The 25820-nt window shown below is 41.1% G+C and overlaps 2 protein-coding genes across 9 annotated transcripts in view; both read right to left on the reverse strand.

Moving 5' to 3' along the window:
- Window positions 1–6547: 6547 nt before the first annotated feature.
- Window positions 6548–22644, reverse strand: LOC106566017 (immunoglobulin-like and fibronectin type III domain-containing protein 1). 2 transcript variants are annotated; one of them, XM_014133796.3, is made up of 24 exons: window positions 21883–22644; window positions 18462–18558; window positions 17902–18024; window positions 17617–17759; window positions 17080–17179; window positions 16816–16857; window positions 16686–16731; window positions 16392–16578; window positions 15905–16018; window positions 15586–15748; window positions 15103–15375; window positions 14474–14890; window positions 14129–14253; window positions 13703–13844; window positions 13211–13504; window positions 12722–13018; window positions 12423–12602; window positions 12100–12228; window positions 11599–11907; window positions 11316–11401; window positions 10542–10734; window positions 8687–8983; window positions 8013–8339; window positions 6548–7901 (listed from the first exon to the last, which is right to left on the reverse strand). In XM_014133796.3, exons 2-24 carry the CDS (start codon window positions 18511–18513, stop codon window positions 7897–7899), a joined length of 4044 nt encoding a protein of 1347 aa, XP_013989271.2. In that variant the 5' UTR covers window positions 18514–18558; window positions 21883–22644; the 3' UTR covers window positions 6548–7896. The 2 variants fall into 2 exon arrangements, with proteins under 2 accessions (XP_013989271.2, XP_013989270.2); XM_014133795.3 differs by having other exon boundaries at window positions 18462–18561.
- Window positions 22645–22762: 118 nt separating this feature from the next.
- The window catches only part of igfn1.1 (immunoglobulin like and fibronectin type III domain containing 1, tandem duplicate 1), a 33664-nt gene continuing 30606 nt past the window's right edge, over window positions 22763–25820 (reverse strand). For all 7 annotated transcript variants that reach the window (XM_014133791.3, XM_014133794.3, XM_014133793.3 and 4 more), the window contains 5 exons: window positions 25699–25784; window positions 25363–25555; window positions 24957–25253; window positions 24181–24507; window positions 22763–24026 (listed from right to left, as the gene is read on the reverse strand). In XM_014133791.3, the coding sequence (XP_013989266.3) occupies window positions 24022–24026; window positions 24181–24507; window positions 24957–25253; window positions 25363–25555; window positions 25699–25784 (908 nt within the window). In that variant the 3' untranslated portion in view covers window positions 22763–24021. The remainder of the gene's footprint in view (window positions 24027–24180; window positions 24508–24956; window positions 25254–25362; window positions 25556–25698; window positions 25785–25820) is intronic.

Consider the following 25820-nt stretch of genomic DNA (forward strand, 5'->3'; position numbering starts at 1 on the left):
CCTAAAATGACATACCTAAATCTAACTGCCTGTAGCTCTGGCCCTGAATCAAGGATATGCACATTCTTGGTACCATTTGAAAGGAAACACTTTGAAGTGTGTGGAAATGTGAAAGGAATGTAGGATAATATAACACATTGGATCTGGGAAAAGATAATACAAAGAAAAAAACAACTGTTTTTAAAACCATTTTTTGTACCATCATCTTTGAAATGCAAGAAAAAGGCCTTAATGTATTATTCCAATTTAGATGTTGGCCGCTAGATGGCAGCAGTGTATGTGCAACGTTTTATACTGATCCAATGAAACATTGCATTTATGTTCAAAATGTTGTATCGAGACTGCCCAAATGTGCCTAATTTGTTTATTAATACCTTTTTCATTTTCAAAACTGTGCACTCTCCTCAAACAATAGGATGGTATTCTTTCACTGTAATAGCAACTGTAAATTGGACAGTTCAGTAAGATGAACAAGAATTTAAGCTTTCTGCCAATATCAGATATGTCTATGTCCTGTGAAATGTTCTTCTTACTTTCAACCTCATGCTAATCGCATTAGCCTACATTAGCTCAACCGTCCCGTGGAAGGGACCCACCAATCCGTAAGCAATTAAAGGATGAATTTACTTTTTGTACAACCTCATCTGTATATCGTATGTAAAAGGCATGTTATAGAACTGTCCAGACATTTTTATTCGATTTGACTTTTTTAACATTTTATTTTCACCCCCTTTTTCATCAAATCCAATTGGTAGTTACAGTCTTGTCCCATTGCTGCAACTCACGTACTGACTCAGGAGAGGCAAAGGTCGAGAGCCGCCCAGCCGCAGTGCTTCTTGACACAACGCACGCTTAACCCGGAAGCCAGCCGCACCAATGTTTCGAAAGAAACACCATACACCTGGCGACCGTGTCAGTGTGCATGCACCGGGTCCACCACAGGAGTCGCTAGAGCGCAATGGGAATAGGACATCCTGGTCGGCCAAACCCTCCCCTAACCCGGACGATGCTGGGCCAATTGTGCATCGCCTCATGGGTCTCCCGGTCGCGGCCGGCTGCGACACAGCCCAGTATCAAACCATGATCTGTAGTAACGCAGCTAGCACTGCGATGGAGTGCCTTAGACCGCTGCGCCACTCGGGAGGCCTGATTTGACTTGTTCTTATGAAACATACCTCAACCACCGATTTTGACTTCCTGATCCTCGTTCTGCAGTATGGATGCTACATTTACAAAAGCTCCCAAAAACACCCTTTTCAAAATGGATATGCCCTCAGTATAGTGATGTAGGTCTTTTGATGTTGTACACATGAAATTGTGTCATTCAGAACTTTAACCACAACATGATATACAATTGTTTTTGTGCAGGTTGTGGGTATACTGACAAACCCAGCCTGGACAGCTGTATAGGGGAAGCAGCTTAATTTCTTAATACATATCTTTGTAGATAACGTGGATTGCAAGCAACTTTCAACATCTGAAATGTGCTGGACACAATCACAATCATGCAATCAATAACTGGTTGGAACTTACAGTAGAATGCAGGAACTGGTTGGAACTTAGAATGCAGGAACTGGTTGTTACATCGAATTCAGGAACTGGTTGGAACTTAGAAAGCAGGAACTGGTTGTTACATCGAATTCAGGAACTGGTTGGAACTTAGAAAGCAGGAACTGGTTGGAGAAGAGGTATTCAGAGTGGCCTTCTAGTCCGATTCAGAAGCACACCATCCACCATACTCGTTAATGTTCAGTCCCTGGACAATAAAGTAAACAAGCTCAGGGTGAGGATCTCCTTCCAGACTTCAGGGACTCTAACATACTCTGTTTCACAGAACCATAGCTCTCTCCAGATATACTGTCCCCATCCATACAGCCGGGTTCTCAGTACATCGCACAGACAGGATTTAAAAATATATATATTTAACTTGGCAAGTCAGTTAAGAACAAATTCTTATTTTCAATGATGGCCTAGGAACAGTGGGTTAACTGTGTTGTTCAGGGGCAGAATGACAGATTTTTACCTTGTCAGCTCAGGGATTTGATCCTGCAACCTTTCGGTTACTAGGCCAACACTCTAACCACTAGACTACCTGATGCTCCAAACAAAGAACTCTCCGGAAGAAGAAAGGCGGAGGTGTATGTTTCATGATTAACTACTCATGGTGTGATTGTGATAACGTACAGGAACTCAAGTCCTTTTGCTCACCCGACCTAGAATGTCTCACAATCAAATGCCGACTGTATTACCTCTAAAGAGAACTCTCTTCGGTTATAGTTACATCCGTGTATATCCGTGCCCTCAAGGAACTACACTGGACTTTGTGCAAACTGGAAACCACATATCCTGAGGTCATATTTATTGTAGCTGGGGACTTTAACAAATCAAATTTGAGGAAAACGCTACCGAAGTTTTATCAATGCATTACCTGCAGTACTCTGCCTTCAAAAACTCTCGGCCACTGTTACTCTTCCTTTCACGATGACTACAAGGTCCTCCCCTCCCTTCAGCAAATCATATCACGACTCCATTCTGCTTCCTATAGGCAGAAACTCAAACAGGAAGTATCCATGCTAAGGTCTCGTCAATGCTAGTCTGACCAATCAGAATCCATGCTTCAAGATTGTTTTGATCACGAGGACTGGGATAAGTTCCGGGTTGCCTCTAAAAATAACATTGACGTTTACACTGACAAGGTGACTGTTTTCATCAGGAACTGTAGAGGGGATGTTTTTCCCACTGAGACTATTAAAACCTACCCAAACCAAAAACCATAGAAAAATGGCAGCATTTGCATAAAATTGAAAGCGTGAACTACCGCATTTAACCAAGGCAAGGTGACTGGGAATATGGTTGAATACACACAGTGCAGTTATGCCTTCTGTAAGGCAATCAAACAGGCAACATGTCAGTACAGAGACAGTGGAGTCGCAATTCAACAGCTCAGACACAAGATGTAAAGTTGAAGTCGGAAGTTTACATACGCTTAAGTTGGAGTCATTAAAACTCGTTTTTCAATCACTCCACAAATTTCTTGTTAACAAACTATAGTTTTAGCAAGTCGGTTAGGACATCTACTTTGTGCATGACAAGTAATTTTTCCAACAATTCTTTACAGACAGATTATTTCACTTAGAATTTACTGCATCACAATTCCAGTGGGTCAGAAGTTTACATACACTAAATTGACTGTGCCTTTAAACAGCTTGGACAATTCCAGAAAATTATGTCATGGCTTTAGAAGCTTCTGATAGGCTAATTGACATAATTAGAGTCAATTGGAGGTGTACCTGTGGATGTATTTCAAGGCCTACCTTCAAACTCAGTGCCTCTTTGCTTGACATCATGTGAAAGTCAAAAGAAATCAGCCAAGACCTCAGAAAAGAAATTGTAGACCTCCATAAGTCTGGTTCATCCTTGGGAGCAATCTTCAAATGCCTGAAGGTACCACGTTCATCTGTACAAACAATAGTATGCAAGTATTAACACCATGGGACCAGGCAGACGTCATACCCTCAGGAAGGAGACGTGTTTTGTCTCCTAGAGATTAATGTGCGTTGGTGCAAAAAGTGCAAATCAATCCCAGAACAACTGCAAAGGACCTTGTGAAGATGCTGGAGGAAACAGGTACAAAAGTATCTATATCCACAGTAAAATGAGTCCTATATCGAATAACCCGAAAGGCCGCTCAGAAAAACCGCCATAAAAAAGCCAGACTACGGTTTGCAACTGCACATGGGGACCAAGATCGTACATTTTGGAGAAATGTCCTCTGGTCTGATGAAACAAAAATAGAACTGTTTGGCCATAATGACCATCATTATGTTTGGAGGAAACAGGGGGAGACTTGCAAGCCGAAGAACACCATCCCAATGGCAGAATCATGTTGCGGGGGTGCTTTGCTGCAGGAGGCACTGGTTCACTTCACAAAATAAATGGCATCATGAGGAGGAAGATTATGTGGATATATTGAAGCAACATCTCAAGACATCAGTCAGGAACTTTAAAGCTTGGTCACAAATGGGTCTTCCAAATGGACAATGACCCCAAGCATACTTCCAAAGTTGTGGCAAAATGGCTTAAGGACAACAAAGTCAAGGCATTGGAGTGGCCATCACAAAGCCCTGACTTCAATCCTATAGAAAATTTGTGGGAAAAACTGAAAAAGCATTTGCGAGCAAAGAGGCCTACAAACCTGACTCAGTTACACCAGCTCTGTCAGGAGGAATGGGCCAAAATTCACCCAACTTATTGTGGGAAGCTCGTGGATGGCTACCCGAAACGTTTGACCCAAGTTAAACATTTTAAAGACAATGCTACCAAATACTAATTGAGTGTATGTAAACTTCTAACCCACTGGGAATGTGATGAAAGAAATAAAAGCTGAAAAAAATAATTATCTTTACTATTATTCTGACATTTCACATTTGTAAAATAAAGTGGTGATCCTAAAAGACCCAAAACAGGAAAGATCTACTAGGATTAAATGTCAGGAATTGTGAATAACTGAGTTTAAATGTATTTGGCTAAGGTTTATGTAAACTTCCGACTTCAACTGTATGTGGCAGGCACTCCAGACAATCACGGATTACAAACCAGCCACACCGTGGATACTGTCTTGCTCCCGGACAAGCTAAACACCTTCGCCCCCTTTGAGGATAACCACCGACGTGGCCTGCTCTCAAGGACTGTGGGCTCTCGTTCTCGATGGCCGACATGAGTTAGACATTTAAGTGTGTTAACCTTCGCAAGGCTGCCGGCCCAGACTACATCCCCAGCCGTGTCTTCAGAGCATACGCAGACTAAGTAACTGGAGTGTTTCGGACATATTAAATCTTTCCCTATCCCAGTCTGCTGTCCCCACTTGCTTCAAGATGTCCACCGTTGTTCCTGTAGCCAAGAAGGTAACTGAACTAAATGACTATTGCCCCGTAGCACTGACTTCTGTTATCATGAAGTGCTCTGAGAGGCTAGTTAAGGATCATATCCCCTCCACCTTACCTGACACCCTAGACCCACTTCAATTTGCATACCACCCCAATAGATCCACAGACGCTGCAATCGCCATCGCATTGTACACTGGCCTATCCCATCTGGACAAGAGGAACACCTATGTAAGAATGCTGTTCATTGACTACAGCTCAGCCTTCAACACTATTAAGTAATACCCTCCAAGCTCATTATCAAGCTCAGAGCCCTGGGTCTGAACCCCACCCTGTGTAATTGGGTCCTGGACTTCCTGACGGGCCGCCCCCCAGGTGGTGAAGGTAGGAAACAATACCACTTCGCTGATCATCAATACAGGGGCCCACAAGGGTGTGTGCTCGGCCCCCTCCTGTACTCCCTGTTCACTCATGACTGCGTGGCAATGCACACCTCCAACTCAATCATCAAGTTTGCAGACGACACAACAGTAGTAAGCCTAATTACCAACAATGACTAGACGGCCTACAGGGAGGAGGTGAGGACCCTGGTGGAGTAGTACCGGGAAAATAATCTTCTCCCTCAACGTCAACAAAACGAAGGATCTGATCCTGGACTTCAGGAAACTGCAGAGGGAGCACACCCCTATCCACATCGACGGGACCACAATGGAGAAAGGGAAAAGCTTCAAGTTCATCTGCGTACACATCGCTGACAATCTGAAATGGTCCAACCACACAGACAGTATGGTAAAGAAGGTGCAATAGTGCCTCTTCAACCTCAGGAGGCTGAAGAAATTCTATTTGACCCCTAAGACCCTCACAAACTGTTACAGATGTATTGAGAGCATCCTGTCGGGCTGTATCACCGCCTGGTATGACAACTGCACCGCCCGTAACTGCAGGGCTCTCCAGAGGGTGGTGCGGTCTGCCCAACGCATTACTGGCGGAAAAACTGCCTGCCCTCCAGGACACCTACAGCCCCCGATATCACAGGAAGGCCAAAAAGATAATCAAGGACATCAACCACCCGAGCCACAGCCTGTTCATCCCGCTATCATCCAGAAGTAGAGCTCAGGACAGGTGCATCAAAGCTGGGACCGAGAGACTGAAAACCAGCTTCTATCTCAAGGCCATCACACTTTTAAATAGCCATCACTAGCCCGGCATCCACCAAGTACCCTGCTCTGAATTTAGTCACTAGCCGGCTACAACCCAGTTACTCAACCCTGCACCTTAGAGGCTGCTGCACAATGTACATATACATGGAATCACTGGTCACTTTAATGTTTACATACAGTTACACTCATTTCATATGTATATATTGTATTGTAGTGTATTCTAGTCAATGCCACTCCGACATTGCTTGTCCTAATATTTCAATTTTTTCTTAATTACATTATTTTAATTTTAGATTTGTGTGTATTGTTATGAATTGTTAGATACTACCGCACTGTTGGAGCTAGGAACACAAGCTAAATATGTGTGAAATATGTGTACGCGTGATTTGATGTGATTGAACTTAGAACACAGGAACTGGTTGGAACTTAGAACACAGGAACTGGTTGGAATAGAACACAGGAACTGGTTGGAACTTAGAACACTGGAACTTAAAACCACCAGGAGTCCTTCTTGTATCTTTATTGTATTCTTAGCAATGACCAAGTTATGCTGGGTCCAAGCACAATTGACTGTGTGTTGTGGATATTTCAGGCAACGATATAATAGTTGGTGTTTGACACAGGAAGGTTGACTGGACACAGGCATGGGAAGCTGAGCTGAGAAGGTTGACATTCCAGAAGGCATTTACTACAGGGTCAAGAGCTATTTGTATTCCTTCACAAAACAATTCTGCATCAACTCACACCCCACGTTTCCTGTCCATTGCTTTTCCATCCAGTTGTTTACATATTTTTACCAAACAAATAAAGTAAAGGGAGGAAGCTTATATCCACTTCTTGCTACTTACTTCAATGCAGGCAAAATTATTTTAAGTTATTAGGTTCAAAATCAGATTGACAGTACACTGAATCTCAAGTAGCCGACAGTTAGGATAACTTGCTTTCACTATTAGGAATTTGACTTACATTTCCATGAATCACATTAACTTTTAATAATGTTGTATTGCTGTATTACTGTATTTACTGTATTTAAAACAACTGTAAAATACAGTGTAAATACAGTGAACTTATTGTTGTCCACCAGTTTGTATGCTTGTAAATGTCAAAGCCTGTTACATTGTTATGCTATAAAATAATTATTGTCCGCTTAAGTCAACAATCACTACAGAACCATGCATTGTCATGTAGAAAGTTTACACTTTCTGAAACTTGAAACCAGCCCAGGACCAAATGTACATAAGGTCAAACTCAGTCATGCCTATGAATTCTTCTAATTTATTACCTTCCATTATAAACTCTCAATATCCTCCGAAAGAACACGACTGCATGCTAGCCGTAAAAGAGGTATGTGAAGCCGTGTAACAGTTGGCAAAACAATACCGGGTGTGTTTACCCATGGAATATTTTATGGAGCGGGGGGGGGGGGGGGGGGGGTCACAGTGGACAGCCTAGGCAATGGACACCATGTGAGTGGCCTATGGAATATTGATTTCAAATTGCATGCGTCTTAAATTATGGGAATCTCTTCTGTTGCCTCTGTCTTGAGAGTCTTGAGAGTCAACAAGAGAACACATCTAGGATTGGATTGTCAAGTTTCTGTCAAAGAAAAGTTGGGGAAACTCATTGCAGGCCTATTGACAGTATGAATAAGTCATTACATAATCTCTTTCAACACACACTACTGTATCTCAAACCACTATTGATATTCTTCTTTTTCCAGAAGACTAAAGAACATGTCTACTCTCTGAGGATATAATCAACACGCATCCATTTCAGCTCTCTGCAGTGTTTCTGGTTGCTCTGGGCAATCTGACAGTCTTTGCGAAGCAGAACTGGAGGACTGTGGAACCACTTCACTCTGAAAGATAATGAAAAGACAGATTGTAGTTTAAAAACATTATTTTACACATCATGTGAACATGCTATATTTCAATGTAGTACAGCAAGACTTTTATTTTATTTTTTATACCGTTGACTGTGAGTTTGGTGGAGCACTCTGCCCTGCCCAAGGCATTGTCTGCGATGACTTTGTACTCTCCAGTGTCCTTGGGTCCAACCCTCAGTATAAGCATGGAGCAGACCCCACAGGTGTTGGTGATAAGATAGTTGGTGTTGGTGTTGAGGCTGATGTTGTTGCGGTACCATGTGACATGAGGTGTTGGGTCCCCTCTGACAGCACAGCTCATGTAGCACTCGTAGCTCTCAGGGGTGCTGTGCGTTTTCAGTGGAACTAAGAACGATGGTGCTGACTCAAAGTTGAGGCTCTTGAATGAGCTGAAAGCCATTGAGAACTTATCTAGATGAAACACAATAAATATGGGAAAGTCTCAGTTAGTGGTTCAAATTGCTTTCATGACTTAATTTAGTTTTATTTAGCCTATTCATGAGAAATGTGAAACTGTTGAAACTCATTGAACTGTTGTTCAAAGTACAGTATCATAGTTCTGCGACCACAAGGTTTTGGTCTGAGACCTTTTTCAGAACAGTGTCACAGACCACAGTGTGCTGTAGCTTCTCCCCTTTAAATGACAAACATGTTAACTAACTACCAATCAACAAACATCTGTTTTGGTTTCCTCTTGAGGGTGACTTATGATTCTCTCTCTGGATAATGAACAATGACACCAGACAATCTTAACGTGCCTTTTTTCTTGTTCACTCCCCAGGTTGGCGACTCAGAAGGCTCAGAGAGACCCATGTCATTTTTGGCGTAGACACGGAAGTAGTACTCTCGTCCAGCCATGATGTTGAGGGCTGTGAACTTGTTGTTGAAGAGGTGGTCGGCTACAGTTTGCCACATTCGCTTGACGGAGTCGCGTCTGGACACTATGTAGTGCAGCCTGTCGTCCCTCTTCTCATCTGGGGAGGGAGTCCAGGTCACAGTCACTGTTCCAGGAACATTCTGTTCCAACTCCGCTGGGCCGGGAGGCTTGGGATCATCTGTAACCAGGTAAGAGAGACATGGTCGTCAACCATTCATTTGAATGTACAGTACATGTAATATTACACATACAGTGTAATACATTTATTTGTCGTTGTAAAGTAGACTCTACAGAACACACCACTCTTCAGCACATGTCATATCCTCACATGGTCTCTCCTATTATTGCTATGCGGATGACACTCAACTACTTTTCTCCTTCCCCCCTTCTGACACCCAGTTGGCGAAACCCATCTCTGGCAGATATCAGCTTCGATGTCGGCCCACCACCTCAACCTCAAGCTTCTCTTCCTCACGGGGAAAGCATGGAGCTGCCCCTCTTTAACTTCAGGCTATGCTCAAACCCTACACCCCAACCCGAGCACTGCCCACTCCACTCCATCATGGTTGACTCCACTGTGTCTCCCTCCCAGAGTGCAAAGAACCTTGGCGTGACCCAGGACAACACCCTGTCGTTCTCTGCAAACTTAAAAGCAGTACTCGCTCCTGTAGGTTCATGCTCTACAACATCCGTAGAGTATGACCGTACCTCACACAGGAAGCAGTGCAGGTCCTAATCCAGGCACTTGTCCTCTCCCGTCTGGATTACTGCAACTTGCTGTTGGCTAGGCTCCCTGCCATCAAACCCTTGTAACTTATCCAGAATGCTGCGGCCCGCTTGGTGTTCATCCTTCCCAATTTCTCCCATGTCACCTCGCTCCTTCACACACTCCACTGGCTTTCAGTCGAAGCTCGCATCCACTACAAGACCATGGTACTTGCCTATGGAGCAGCAAGAGGAACTGCCCCTCTTTAACTTCAGGCTATGCTCAAACCCTACACCCCAACCCGAGCACTCCGTTCTGACACCTCTGGTCTTTTGGCCCTCCCTCCGCTTCGGGAGGGCAACTCCTGCTTAGCCCAGTCCAAGCTCTCCTCTCTCCTGGCACCCCAATGGTTGAACCAGCTTCCCCCTGAAGCTAGGACAGCAGAGTCCCTACCCAACTTCCAAAAATATCTGGAACCCTACTTCTTCAAATAGTATCTTAAATAATCTCACGCACCCCTCCCTCACAACCCCTCCTCATGCCACAGACGACATATAGTAAACACAGTAGTGATCTTTTACAGAGTTCCACCACTGACTGTCAATTCCACTCACTGTCAATACCACTGACTGTCATTACCACTGACTGTCAATACCACTCACTGTCAATACCACTCACTGTCATTACCACTCACTGTCAATACCACTCACTGTCAATACCACTCACTGTCAATACCACTCACTGTCAATACCACTCACTGTCATTACCACTGACTGTCAATACCACTGACTGTCAATACCACTCACTGTCAATACCACTCACTGTCAGTAACACTCACTTTCCACCCATCACTGTCAGTAACACTCACTTTCCACCACTCACTGTCATTACCACTCACTGTCAATATCACTCACTGTCAATACCACTCACTGTCAGTAACACTCACTTTCCACCCATCACTGTCAGTAACATTCACTTTCCACCACGCACTGTCAATATTTAATGGAATGTCTTGCTTGTATGATTATACCTGTGACTCTGATCTCGATACTGAAGGTCTCCTGACCAACCATGTTCTTGACGATGATGGTGTAGATTCCTGTGTCGGGACGCTCAGATGTGGGGATTAGGAGCTGGGATGTATTATCAGAGTTGCTAATGGTTACACGTTTTGATACTGGCATCCCATCCTTTAGCCACGTTATGTTTGGCATAGGAGAAGCCTGCCGAAAGACAACGTAGAAATAGACCGATGAGTTTGTTTGGTATTGTAGCCCTTTCCTGCAGACAATGACCAAAAGCCCCCTCTTTGGCTTCATGGGTGGAATATTCCAAAAAACCTGACAAATATTTCAGTCTTCTGTGATATACTGTATTTAAATTGTAATATTGGGATACAAACTTAAAACTTAATGCATACTGTATATCTGAGATGGTACAGGTGTCTTTCTTTTAACCCATAATCATGTGTGTGAGGTGTATACCTTTTTTCAAAGTAGATTTGTTTAAAACTACCAAGAATCACTCTGTGGCCGTGATTTAGCCCACAGCAATAAAAGGTTAAGTGAATGTTTCTACAATTAGCAATCCACTTTGTTAAGTGTCTCTGTTAACATCCATCACATTTCATTACAGAATTTGTTGCTCTGATTTTGTATTTCTACACCATCGCAACACATTCTAGGTCACAGAGTATCACACTTACATGGAATAGCAGACTGAGTTCTGTAATTTGCCTTAGAAACTGGTCATTCCGATGTAAGACCGGATAAGGCATTGTTTACATGCACAAGATTTTGCTGACCTCAAAGTTGATGTTGATTCGAGCAGAATTCCCGGCTCTCACAACCATGAAGCTCATCCTTTTGCGATCAGTGAAATGTGGTCTCACTATGAGAAACGAGAAAGTTAGATAAAAAATACTTTGAAATTATATAGTTTCAAATAAGATAATGTGAATATAATAATATGTGTATAATCACTCCAGGTTTTAGGTTTTCATTCTGTGTTTCAGTCTTAGAACTACTATCATGATACTGTGAACACAAACTTGACAACAACAATGTTGACGATTTGATGTCACTCACCTGGGGGGGGCATTGCAATGATGTAGTTGTCCAAGCCTTTTGGCTCCCCTTCTCCCCCATCATTGGTGGCAATCACTCTCACCCAGTACATGGCCATTGACTTAAGACCCAAAATGTTATAGGAGGTCATGATGATGGGGTTATTGTTACAGCGGTCCCACTCTGGGTTTGCTGCTGGTCTGATTTCCACAAAGTATCCCTTTGCTTCATCTTGGACCCCTTCCTCCTCTATGGGTTTATTCCAACCCAGGGACAAGGTGGTGTAGGTGGAGTCTGTCACCTTCAGGTCAATGACTTGACCGGGGGGCTCTGAAAGGACACCAATGATTTCGGGGGTGAGTAGAATATACTGTTTGCGACAGCTGCTCATAAACATACTTTATATTTGAACTGTAACATTATGCCTTATTTACCAGTCAAATGCCATGTTGTATTATCAAATGATGGCTGATTTTCAGTTCGTCATCGCTATCTCAGAATGAAACAGATCATATTACTTACTCTTTGGGTCTCTTGCAATAACAAATTCAGAGGGGGTACTTGGCTCTCCAGCACCAGATATGTTGATAGCTGCAACACGGAACTCGTACTCTAGTCCCTCAATAACGTCTTTGACTGCAATCCCTTGACCTGAAGGTATGGGTGTGGCAAAGAATAGATCATGAAGGGATCAAAATATTTCTTTATTGTTTAAGCACTTTGACAGTATGGTTGCATTTATAGCAATATAGAAATCAGGTTGTGTACTGGTATGGAATGCAATTCAAACAAAACAAATACAGAAAGACTCTTGCATGATGAACCAAGTGTTGAAATGGCCACACCTTTGATTGGCTCTTTCACATTGTTCATTGAACCCCATAGATTGCTGCCCTTCTTGCGTTTCTCCAGGTGGTAACCTAGAATATTAGTTCCTCCAGTGTTGGAAGGGGGAACCCATTCCAGATTGATACAGTTTGCAAAGGCACTGATCACTTTGGGTGAGGAAGGTTGTCCTGGATATGCTAGGTAACAAGGGAAAAAAAGTACATTTTGGAGGTCTGACGGCATCCTCCATTGGGAGAAAGAGAGAACCCTAATTCAACAGCTAAATTTTGCATTCTGGTGACAGATTATGCCTTACCTCTTGTACCGGCCTGGATGTCATCTGTCTCCATCATTTCACTTATGCCCTGCTCAGTCACAGCCCTGATATGGTAGCAATACTTCCTTCCATGGTCTACATTGGTGTCCCTGTATTTGGGCTCTCCAGGGATCTGACCCAGCTTCATCCAGGAGTTACGGCCCAGCTGTTGTCGTTCCATGATGTAGTTGATCACAGGAGAGCCACCATTGTCTTTGGGAGGCCTCCATTTAAAGTCAAGTACAGCCGAAGAAGCTTCAATGATCTCCACAGGTCCTAGGGCAGGGCTTGGTCTGTCTGTGAATAGATATAGGGGAGCCTAATTATACTCCAGTTAGCCTTATGTTATCTGAGATAATGCTGTGTATGAAGCTAGAAGCTGTGTTGCCAATATTGCGTAAAAGGTGGAGACACCCTGTTGTGTCATTCAGGCAAGCACAAAGGATTGTCGTAGCAACATTGCAAATAGATTCATATCATCCCACTGACCCAGCACAATCAACCTGGATATGCCCTCAATGGTTCCACATTCATTTTTGATCTTGATCTTGATTTCTCCTGTGGCTTTCCGCTGGCACTTGCTGAGGAGGAGGCGACTGTGTGTGAGCGACTTCTCAATGTTGATGTGTTTGTCCTCCACCAACTCCTCACCTTCGTTGTACCAATAGATCTTCATTGGGTCACGACCCATAAAAGACAGCTTGAAGGTGGCGTTCTGGCCAACCTTTATTATGACGGGCTTTGAGAAGGCAGCCAGGTCATCTGCGTTTACTCTGGGTGGATCTGGAACGCAGGTGTCACATACATTTAATAGCACAAATACAGTACATATAGTAGATACAATATGTGTTAGTTGACTTGGCATTGCATGTCCATCTTCAGAGTATGCTGCATTCGCTCAATACTGATCCTGAACTTCAGTTCAACTGCCTCAATGTTTCCATTAATTATTTAAAAAGTTGGATGGATGGATTCCTTTACCCTCTACAATGAGCATGGACTCTGTTTTACGTCCGTCAGCTTCAAATCGGTATTTTCCAGAATCTTCCTCCTTGCAGTTCTTCAGTATAAGCCTGTGAAAGGCCCCATCATGTGTCATCTCAATATCATCTGATGTTTCTATCTGGAAGGAAACAAACAAAGTACTGTTTAGACCTGTAAAGAACTGCATGCGCTGTTGCAGCTCAATTATTACTTTTTCTGCATTTAGTCTCTGCAATATTTTTGTATTTCACAGTTTCATACTGAACAGAACTTACCTGCTGTAGTAGTGGACAAAACAAGACGGCAAAAACAAGTTGGATTTGAGATTCAATTTTTGAAGAGTATTGTATGTATGATTGCATTTCCAAATCTGAGGACTCAGTTTAAATGATGTTTATACTTACTACCGTTTTTCTAACTCACCTCTTTTCCATCTTTGTACCAGATTCCTTCACAGCTTTCACTGCTCAGTTTACACTCCAGTTCACCTCTGTTGCCCATATTAACACTGATGTCTGACAATCCACTGGTAAAGTGCACTCCTGGGTCTAGAGGATACATCAAGTCGTAGTCAATTGGTTAGAAAGATGATGTAGTGTGAATGTGATGCCTGGACATTACAAATCATTGAACACCTTGAAACCTCTTACCTATGATAGTGTCTGGGATCAGTGGACCTGTTTTCATTGAACACCTTGAAACCTCTTACCTATGATAGTGTCTGGGATCAGTGGAGCTGTTTTCATTGAACACCTTGAAACCTCTTACCTATGATGGTGTCTGGGATCAGTGGACCGGTTCTCACTCTTTTCTTCTTCTCTTCAACTGGTATCTCTTCGTCTCCAGGCTCTTTGTTCTTCTCCTCAACTGGTATCTCTTCGTCTCCAGGCTCTTTCTTCTTCTTTTCAACTGGTATCTCTTCGTCTCCAAGCTCTTCCTTCTTCTCTTCCACAGGCTCAGGCTCTTCCTTTTTGTCCTTATTCTCCGGCTCTGGTTCGGGCTCTGCTGCTGCCTTAGCATCCATGTCTGCCTTAATCTGTTTTGCCAATTCCATTCTCTCATCTCTCTCTTTGTCCAGCTTAGCTTTCTGCTCTGCAGCTATTTTAGCCAAGTCTACCTCTCCCCCACCAGCTCGAGTTGTTTTGCGGACTTTCTTTTTCCCCTTGGTGGCTGGATCGTTATCAGCTGGAGCGTGGGCAAATAAGAACATAGGTAGAGTTATAGGTTAGTAAAGATTGTCAATGTTTTGCATTTGTACTGTCTGATATGGATTATGTTTGAATGATATTCATCAATTTACTTAACAAGTGACATATATTTGACATTATATGCCCTTACACAAGTAAGAGTCACATGACTTAGCGCCACTTTTTGTGTTTGAAACGTCATCTCCTTACCCTCCACAACAAGAAAGGCATTGCAAGACTTGATCCCTGCACATACTGAGTAGATACCACCATCCAGTTTCGCACAGTCCTTCACAACCAATCTATGGATGAGCATGTCCTCTGACACTTCAATGTCAAACTTCTCCCCTTGTTCACACGGTTGATTCTTCCCCGTCCATTGAATCTTTGACATGGGGGATGACAGGACACATTCAAACACGGCATCCTCTCTCTCCGTGGCCTTCACTTCCTGAATTTTGACCAGGAAATCCACCATGGGAACTGAATAAAATACACATTTGGAAGAAATACTTTATCTGGAACAAAATTACAGTATAACATGTGTTTTGTTCCCTTTTTGTTTTGGTGGATATTGAACAGACATTCATTTTTGCATACCGGCTAACCTGAGGGAATTTTGTTGGCCTTAGGGATTGTCAGCCTATATGAAATGGAAATGATTAAACAGAGAATAAATTGAAGACATCTCACCTTTGAAGTCAGTTGAGAAGATAAGTACCCCCTCCACCATCACTTGGTACAATCCTTCATCATCTCCAGCAAGATCCTTAATGCCAAATGTAAATTTTCTTCCTGTTTTCTTCAGAAAATGCTTCTCTTCTGTTTCGACACTGAACGGAACCATTACTCCATCCTGTATAAAAACACATTGTCAGTCTTAATTAATGCATACAAAAAAAACACATTTAATTTAAAGACACCTATTAGTTATTCTAAAATAGAATCAAACATGTTCCGCTTGGTTGTTGTTACAATGATTATAACAGTGTGTATTTCACACTATTCTCACCTTGAACAGGAAGATCTTGACGTTGGGGTCTTTAAGCGACATCTCAAATTCAAACTCTGCACCTCCACCAGGTTTGACTTCAATGTGTTTCAGATTGCTGAGGTTTTCAACATACTGTAGGAGCAAAAAACACATTCACTGTTAATGATGTTGGTGATATTCAGTTACTGTTCATTTTGGAATACAACAGTGTATGTAAAAGGAATAAACACCTCACTTTTCACATACTGGTAAATGCTGGGCGGCAGGTAGCCTAGAGGTTAAAAGTTTGGGACAGTAACCGAAAGGTTGCTGATTTGAATCCCCAGCTGACTAGGTGAAAAAAATTGGTCGATGTGCCGTTGAGCAAGGCACTTAACCCTAATTGCTCCTGTAAGTCACTCTGGATAAGAGCGTCTGCTACTGTAAATTACTAAAATGTAAAAAAAAAACTTAAGCTATATATAGACATTTTTATTATCTTTGACTGTCTCTGATTCAGGCAAACCTTTGCTTGTTCCTCCTCCCTCTCAACCTTCTTCGCATTCAGTGTCTTCAGCATCCAGCGGAAGTTAGTGACTCCAAACTCAGCACAGATTTTCTCATAGTCTTTCTTGTCGGCACTCATCAACACATCCCAAAACCTTGGATCGATTTCTCCATCTTTTTTGTCATCTTTGTCTGATTGTACAACCCTTAAACAAGAAGAATACAACTGTATCTCATTCACGCGTCAAAACCATTATGGTATAATTAGGATCTAGAACCTAGCTATGATTGAGTTTTTCTAGTATTGTCTTACGCTTTTGTTAGGAGATTTTTGAAATCTTCAGGTGGCTTCACAGCAGCTAAATTGAGATTGAACTTTTAAGTTATTTTGTACAGTTAATGTCACTTAAACTTTGTTTTGTTATTGAAATTCAGTGATTGACCTGCTCGTGCATCTTTCATAGCTTTGCTCTTCTTATATCCCACTGAAAGGCAAGAGACGTTTCATTAGATGATTTGGTTAATTAAGATCAATCGGATCAATTATAGTTTGTCTGGCTTAGATCCCGAGGATATGTGTCTGCCTGTGTTTTGTTAAGGATCTACAGTATTTAACGTAACATGATGTTTCTGTTGTTCAAGACTCAGTTATGAGATGTAACCAGGTTTAGCGCCGTATATCAACCCAGGAGTAATGGTGTCCTCACTTTCAATTACATTGAGGTTAGCGGTGACCACAGCTTTTCCATACTCATTAGTGGCAAAGCATTTGTAGGTATCAGCTTGTTCTGGAGATACCTCCGGCATCTGTGAACACAAATTGATCAAGAGTATTACCATTTGGACAAAATTTGTTAGCATCAGTTACGTCACCCCAGATTGGGGATGAAGGCAAAGAAGAAGAACAACGGCCACAGTGATATGGCATAATGTGAAAAATACAGATTTATAAAAGTGCTGGGCTAATTGTAACCAGCTGATCTCTCATTAAACCATCTAAAATAACACAGCTGATCTCAATTGCAGTCAACATTGGCCAGCGATTTATCGCTCGCTAACGTGGATTTCGAGGTTATCTTTTAGTCTTCATTGCAGCCAACATTTTTTTGTATTATTTCTCCCTCTGGTTGGTATTACGTAAGGTGGAAATCAGGTTGTTTCGGATCCATTGAGGTTGTTTAGAAATACAAAAAAGGTGTCACTGTAAATTGCTGCTCCTCTCCAGTACCAGTGTGTTGACTCACCTCTATATAGTGCTCATTAGGCGTGGCTGGATCAGATACCATTTTGTATCTCCCTGGTTCAGTTACTTCTCCATTATTTCTTGTCCAATGCACACTTGGTGTCGGATTACCAGACACAATTGCTTTGAAAAAAGCACATTTCCCTTTATAAAAGAATGCAATAAAACACAGTTAATGTCAACTCAGTATAATGTCAATTTCAAGCAAGGATCAAGACAATATGTGCAATTTAAAGACTTTAGTACTATCTCACATGTTCATTGTGGTTTGATATACGAACCATACCTTCCTGAATAGTCAAAGCGATGGGTTTGCGGGTGAAATCAGGGGTGGTCATGCCCTCAGGAAGCTCCTCCACAAACTGTGTAATCATGACCCCAGGGACTCTGGATCTCTTTTTGATTGCCACTAGTGGGATGTAGGACAAAGTGCAGGATTAGACATACACATATACAGTACATCACAATAGTCTTATAGGAATAATACGAAACCGGAAAGAAACTTGATTTATTCATTGTTATATGAACATTTACATTGATTAGTTACGATTTGATAAAAAAGTATATTATGTTTAGAAAACATGTAATGTTTGTGCTGCTACCATGTTGTGCTGCTGCCATGTTGTGTTGTTGTCTTAGGTCTCTCTTCATGTAGTGTTGTGGTGTCTCTCTTGTTGTGATGTGTGTTTTGTCCTACGTTATACATTTTTATCCCAGCCCTGTCCCTTTTGCCTCTTCTTATGCTGTTATTGTAAATAAGAATTTGTTCTTAATTGACTTGCCTAGTTAAATAAAGATGACTTTTTTTTTTAAACATCACTTTAGAAAAAAAAATACATGACTTACCCTGCCCTGGAGCAGTTGGCTCCTCATCTTTAGTATTCTTGAAGAATTTCATCTCACTATGGATAGTAGTTTTGCCAGCTTTTCAGATGGTTCTCTGCTACTGAAATAGAGAACATGTGTTTCAAATCAAGTTAACAAGATCCTGTTTTTTGTTTGGCATCAAGTTGTGCACGAAGTAGCGATGTCCAATAAGGTATTTTCTTATCTCTTAACAAGCACCATCAATCTGTTCTAAATTAAAATCAAAACGTACTGTGCTCCTGGAATGACATACAACATACAGGGGACTCCCGAGTGGCGCTGCGCTCTAAGGCACTGCATCTCAGTGCTAGAGGTGTCACTACAGACCATGGTTTGATTCCAGGCTGTATCACAACCAGCCGTGAGTCCCATAGAGCGACGTACAATTGGCCCAGCATCGTCCAGGTTAGGGTTTGGATGGGGTAGGCCATCATTGTCAATAAGAATTTGTTCTTAACTGACCTGCTTGGTTAAATAAATACGAAGCAGCAAGCTAAAAAAACATTATACAAATTAACCATTTAACCAATAAGCTTAACCGGCTAATGTACCATGGTTGGCTAACTGGTTAACCTACTGTACTATGGTTGGCTAACTGGTTAACCTACCTATCAACTGCGTAGATTTTGTATACATATTGCATGAATACCATTGTAAATGCACAGTGGTACCCTGAGATAAACTGGTGAAGACGTTTCTAATGGGAAAATGTAAGAATACCAAATATAATTTTTTTATTTAGTGTGATCAACGTAATGTTATCATAAATAGTCTCTGGACCATACAGTACATAATGGCTTGGTTGACATGGCTGTCATCTCTTGGTCACTGCACTCCACAGTGTTTATAGGAATCACTTTCTGTAAGTGGCTTACAAAGGATCTTCAGTATATGAGCTAAGCATGTGGGATGGTAGGCGTCACAGGACAGGACAGCTATTAGTAACAGTAAGAAACCCCATCTGTCTCCCACACAATTAATCTTCTACAGATGGTTCCACTGGGTGCCATTTACCCATTGCTTTAACCGCTGGATTAAGGCAATATTTCTGTCCAAGGAATCTGATGCTGACACATTTTGAGTAAACCTTGCTCTTGGTGACGTCTCTATTAAAAGGGAGAATGGGAGGGAGAGAGTGTGACAGATTGTAGGATACAGCATTCTTGTCGCTGTCTTTAACATTTGGACAAGCAGGACATTTGAAAACAAGTCCTTGGAAACCCTTGCAAGTGGATTATTTTTATTTTGGGGGTTTGAGTGCAGTCGTACCGGCATTCTCCATTGTCTAATGCATACGTTTACATTTCAAGATCCAATAAAACTCTTAACTAATACCCATACCCACACTGTGTATGCTATATTTTCTCTGTTTAAACACAATAATATGTTTCATACATTTCTTGGTATGAAGCAACTTGCACAGTTCATAAATTGTGCACAGAAATCTTAACGATCTCACTTTCGCATAAAAATACTTGACACTGCAGTCACTTGACAGTGCAGTCAGTGTACATTTCTTTTTTATATCGCAACTTTTACTTTAGCACGTACTAGCGCAGGTGGTTGGATCATGATATGCTCCAAGAGGTGGTAACTCAAGATGGACGGTAAATTAAAGAATTCCTGTGATCACAGAATACTTAGCATGCCCAAAGTAGGCTGTGGCAAGTGACCTGCTTCATTTTGCATGCAATAGGTCACATAGCTCATAAAACTATCTATCATGGACCAACATGTGATGCAAGTCACTTGCTGAAAATGGAACGTGCTACTGTAGACTACCTCGCTCATGTCCACTTAATTTTTATGCAATTTTAAGTCAATATAAGCTAAATGTTATTCTGAAGAATGATCAGGTCATGAGCCAGTATATGTATTGGGTTTGTCCACTTTGACAGAAAGCATTGGAGCTTGAATATATGCTAAATATAATGCTATTGCGTATGTGAAATTAGTATAAATATTAATTGAATTTTATATATTCTCCTGTCAGTGTTCCATTGCTACAGGCTAAATCCACAGGTCACATTTTACTACGCAAGAACCTTCTCCTTGCTCACCATCTTCATTCTGACTTCTTCACCTTTTCTCTACTCTGGCACCTCTGCTTTTTGCTACGAGGTTATCCAAGGAATTAAATGTTTTTCATGTAAGCTACACTTCACTTTTTCATTGTTGCTAGGAGACAATCCATGACTCCTCTTTCTCTAGCTGTACAGTTCCCAGTTGTAAGAGTTCAAATGCACTTATTTTACGAATGCCATTAACAACTTTTGCTTGCTTTTGGATTGTCAATGAGACAACCAAAGTAAATTAATCAAGCCAGGAGGTGGATTTCCGTTAGGATGCCGTGCAAGTTTAAATGTCATAATCTATGCTGTGCTGTACTTCCATATTTGTATGGGATGAAAAATAGCCCTGCCTAGCAACTGTGCTGTGGGATGGATTTATAAATAAGATGGGTATGTGGCAGGTCTATGTCCCAGGACGCCGAGCTCCGTCTAGTGGCAATCAGTCTCTTTTTACTGCCTGAGCTGTTCCATTGGGGGTTTGAGTCTACACAGCATCATCTTTACAGTTAGAAGATGCCTCTCTTAGTTGCCCCGATCTTTTGAGAGGAGAGCAGTCACAAGATGTATCAAACTGTTAACCGTTATAAGTATTCCCACACTTTTGGTTAGGTATCACTATATCAACATTGAGCACCTATCATACATCCACTACATAATTAAGCTCATAAGGCATCTAATGCTCAAGCTCATCTCAAGCTCATTTCATCTTCAGCTCAAAATGCATCTCAGCTTTAGGTTACATTACTTGAGCACTGTGTATTCCTGAAAATAGACCATCATCATCTGCCAATTGCTTCCAGATCATATAAACACTTGTAAGCATATCGTTTTTTATTACATTCCATTTGCATGCTTATGAATGTCATTTTCCTATGCCAATTGGATTATACATTAAGCAACTATACATTTCACTATTATATATATATATATATATTTTGAATTGTGTTTTCAAGTTCAATTGAGTTTTGATCACTGTTTTTCATCACTAGGTAATGGATGTTTTATTTGGGAATTGAATGCTGTGCTTCCCTCTCAATCAGCATTCAATTAGATGCACTTATGCCCTTCCTTGCATCGTTGTACAACCTTGTGTCATAACAACCTTACATTAATTTGAATTATTTACAGGACATAATGACATCATATTCCATTAGCCTTTAAACAGCTTAGGATCAATTTACAATTGGCGTGCAGAGACACCCACGGTACACTGTGTATAGTTACACAGAACAGATGTTATCAATAATGATATCAATATGTCTTGAATTATTATCATGCCCACATGTTGACATTTAGCCCCTCGACCTGTGCCCAGGGAATGGACTTACTTGTTCTCTCTCCTCTCTGCTCCTTCTAGCCACAGTCCTTCTGATACTTGAGTGTGGTGTCTTCGTTTTGAGAGGCAATAAACCCTTTTTGAGATGCTCAGCGCAAGGCTTAACCGTGTCCTTCCACCGTGACTGCTGGGGATAGGCTTACTGACATATACATTATTTGGCGCAAGTGCTGCAGGTCTTGAAAAGGATGTACCAAGAGTGGATGGATAGCTGACTCCTCCCTCAAAATGAAGATACCCGCTAGACATTGGACCGGGCTCGTTATTATAGAGTACGCTTTTAAAAGGAGGTTATAGAAGTGTCATAATGAGATTAACTTCTACAGCAGCAAACATTGAACACTGTCCGGGCATCTCTACATCCTGCATTTTAAAGGTCCGTTTCCACTTCTGTTGATGGACCTAGACTGGTTAGTATGCTACTTAAGATGACTAAAGATGTTGGACTGCATGCCACAGGAAATAGTATGCATGTAATGATGACCGATTTATCATTAATCTGGTTGCAAATTAGCAACCTTTGATTTATTTGAGCATGTAGTTTTACTCTATTGGAGTTGGTTGCTATTGGACATGACTAATCAAAATCTACTTAAAATACTGTCTTCTATGAGCAGGATATTTAAACTAGAGAATGATAATGTCAATGTGGAAAAAGAGAGCTTTATCCTGTCAAAACATTTTATAGCGTTAAAGTTGGGTTCTGAGTGCTCTATAAAATAAATACTGTACTATTCAGTAGGTATAAATGATTCCTACACATTTCAAAGCCATCAAAATGCTATGTTGTTGACTAACTCCACAAAACAAATAGTCACGAATCACTTAAGCATTCCTGTATATGTAAAAAGCATCACAAAAATGTACGCAAATTAAACTAATAATCACTGATTTTAATTGATTATCCTGTTCAAACATTAGGAATGCAAACTTCCTACATCATATGAGCTTGAAATATGTATTTACACCAAGCTCTTGTACATAGCATAACCAACATAAAAATATCTCTTTTCCAACACACCATTCAGATCCATTATTTGTTTAACTTCTACATTGTGATTAGTTGAAGATAGTAGATGTATTAACTTCTATTATATTAAACATTTTACATTTTGTTTAATAATTAAAGATAGCCTAAAGAAAATGAAAGAGGAAAACAAAAACAAACACTATTGACAACAAATATTCATTCTAGTTTTCAAAGAAAAAAATGGGCAAATCAGCATTACTCCATGAGAAGCATAAACAGCAGGTAAAACACATTTCAGAAATTAGTCAGTACCTTTGAAGTTAATGAAACACAGCCATGCATTTGCAGTTCTCATTTGAATGTTTACGCCAGTAAACCTTGATCTCTCTCTCTGCTTGATTTTACTGTTCATTTTCTAAATCAAATTTACTCAAAAGCCACTGAAAACTAGAGCAACATGCATCATTTTATTTCCAATCATCTTTCCTATACCAATGTTGCACTTTGAGAAGAAAAAACACAAACACAACACTATTCATGACTTGCTTTTAGGCTGCTTTTGATTATTGAACACTGTTGTTACCTTACATAATTGTCTCTCCTTAATTCAAAGAGTGAGATCTCAACCTGAGATCTTCAAACATATGTAGCACCCAGAATGTAGAATAGTCTTATGTTAAATGTGATACAGGGAACGCTGAACTTAAAAATATTCACAATGTCATTTCTACACAGAACTGGAAAACAACAGAGGACTTCTGTGAAAGGAAAATTCCACCCAAAAACTATATTTTGGCATTTGTTTCATTAGTCCATTGTTGACATAGTCCTATAATATTTTGGTTGTCAGCAATCAAATGTTCAAGATATGTCACTTTCAAAATACAGAAATCATCCCTGTACGATGCATTTTGCATCATATGATGCAAAAAGCAGCATCATATGATACAAAATTAATCATACTGAGGATGATATCTGTATTTTGAAAGTTGCATATCTTGAAAACCTGATTGTTGATAAGCAAAAAAATGTGGGACTATGTCAACAATGAAACAAATACCAAATGAAACAAATACCAAAATATCGTTTTTGGATGGAGTTTTCCTTTAGGCTATTTGAATAAAAAAATAAGGACATGATTGTCTTCTTTTTAATGCCAATCTAATCTGAAAAACAAGAACACAAAATGGGATTATAAATAAGTCAAACTGTTTTTAAATGTATTGGTTTTCATTTCAAATTCATTGTTTGCTCTCAAAAAATGAGTTTTATCTCTCAGATTTGCATTTCAATGTAGTACAGCAAAAAATGTGTTTCTACCTGAGACAGTGAGCTTAGTGGAGCACTCTGCCCGGCCCAGGTGGTTCTCTGCGGTGATTTTGTACTCTCCAGTGTCCTTGGGTCCAACCCTCAGTATGAGCATGGAGCAGACCCCACAGGTGTTGGAGATTAGGTAGTTGGTGTTGGTGTTGAGGCTGATATTATTACGGTACCATGTGACATGGGGTGTTGGGTCCCCTCTGACAGCACAGCTCATGTAGCACTCATAACCTTGTGGAGCGGTGTGCATTTTTAACGGGACAAGGAATTTGGGAGGACGCTCTAGGTTGCAGGTCTTAGATTCTGGCCTGTCCAGCACAAACCTTTCTGAAAACACAAACACAGAGGCAAGATTACAGATTACAGTAGTTATTACACACATCCGAATTTGGCACATGGACAGAAATGAAAGTATAGCTGATGAAAGTGTAAATGTCCGCTCACCAGTTGCTGACCAAAAAAACATATCTTTAATAAAGCTTTAGCATTATACAATAATGTTAAAAACGTTATTAATAAAGATTCCTTCTGGGAGGAGCAAACCATGAACGGACACTTCCCTTCATCTAACGGCCAAATGACAAGCTGGGGAGACTTTGGACCAGTCAGTGCCCAAGCTCTCAGTTATTAGGATTGCCATCAAGTGACCTGAAAAATTGCTAGCCTTTTTGTATGTTAAGCATTAAAACCACTCTGATGCATTTCAAAGCACATGGACACTACAAAGACTGACCCAAAATCCACAATGAAGAGTGACCCAAACAGCTTTTACAAACCTCTTTTGCCTGTGATTTCCCACTTTGGTGATTCTGAGGGTTGAGAAGAGCCCATGTCATTCTTGGCATAGACACGAAACTGGTACTCTCTGCCAGGCATGATGTTACAGGCTGTGAACTTGTTGTTAAAGATGTGGTCTGCCACTGTGTGCCACGTTCTCTTGCTTGAGTCCCGTTTCGACACCAGGTAGTGCAGCCTGTCATCCCTCTTCTCATCAGGAGATGGCGACCAGGAGACGGTCACTGTGCCCGGTACATTCTCATCTACCTCCACAGGACCTGGAGGTTTGGGCTCATCTAGATCGGACCACAAATAATTATGTGATGAATGATTAACACTGGACCTCAACTGCTTTCAACTTGGTTATTAACAAAACCGCAGTCAGCCATGTTATCAGCATCTCACCTGTAACTCTGATCTCAATGCTGAATGTCTCCTGGCCAACAATATTCTTGACCATAATGGTATAGATTCCTGTATCTGAGCGCTCTGAAGAAGGAATCAAAAGTTGGGATGCCCCTTCAGCATTACTGATGGTAACGCGTTTGGACACAGGCATGCCATCCTTCATCCAGGTGACATCTGGCCAAGGGGAGGCCTGTGAAGAATATCAGAATGTAATCACTACATCTACATAACAATGTTATACAACTGGTGAATACTTCATTTGGGTTCTCTCCATTTGTATGAAAGTGGATATTCTTTTAGACATAGAAATAAAACAACATATTTACACTGTACCTCAAAGTTCATGTTGAATCGTGCAGAATTCCCTGCTTGTACCACCATGAAACTCTTGACTTTTTGATCAGTGAATCTTGGCCTGACTGGATGATGCAAAAGCATAAGAACAACGTTCACAT

This window comes from Salmo salar, chromosome 12 (genome assembly GCF_965601325.2).
Source record: "Salmo salar chromosome 12, fSalSal1, whole genome shotgun sequence".
NCBI classification, from domain to species: domain Eukaryota; kingdom Metazoa; phylum Chordata; class Actinopteri; order Salmoniformes; family Salmonidae; genus Salmo; species Salmo salar.

Excerpts from the sequence above, each read along its gene's own strand:
- LOC106566017 (XM_014133796.3), bottom strand. The coding sequence starts at position 18,513 with ATGAAATTCTTCAAGAATACTAAAGATGAGGAGCCAACTGCTCCAGGG. Across the intron at positions 17,760-17,901 it reads CGCTTTGACTATTCAGGAAG|GGAAATGTGCTTTTTTCAAA; the intron begins GTATGGTTCGTA and ends TCTTTTATAAAG. Across the intron at positions 10,735-11,315 it reads GAATCAACATCAACTTTGAG|GCTTCTCCTATGCCAAACAT; the intron begins GTCAGCAAAATC and ends GTCTTTCGGCAG.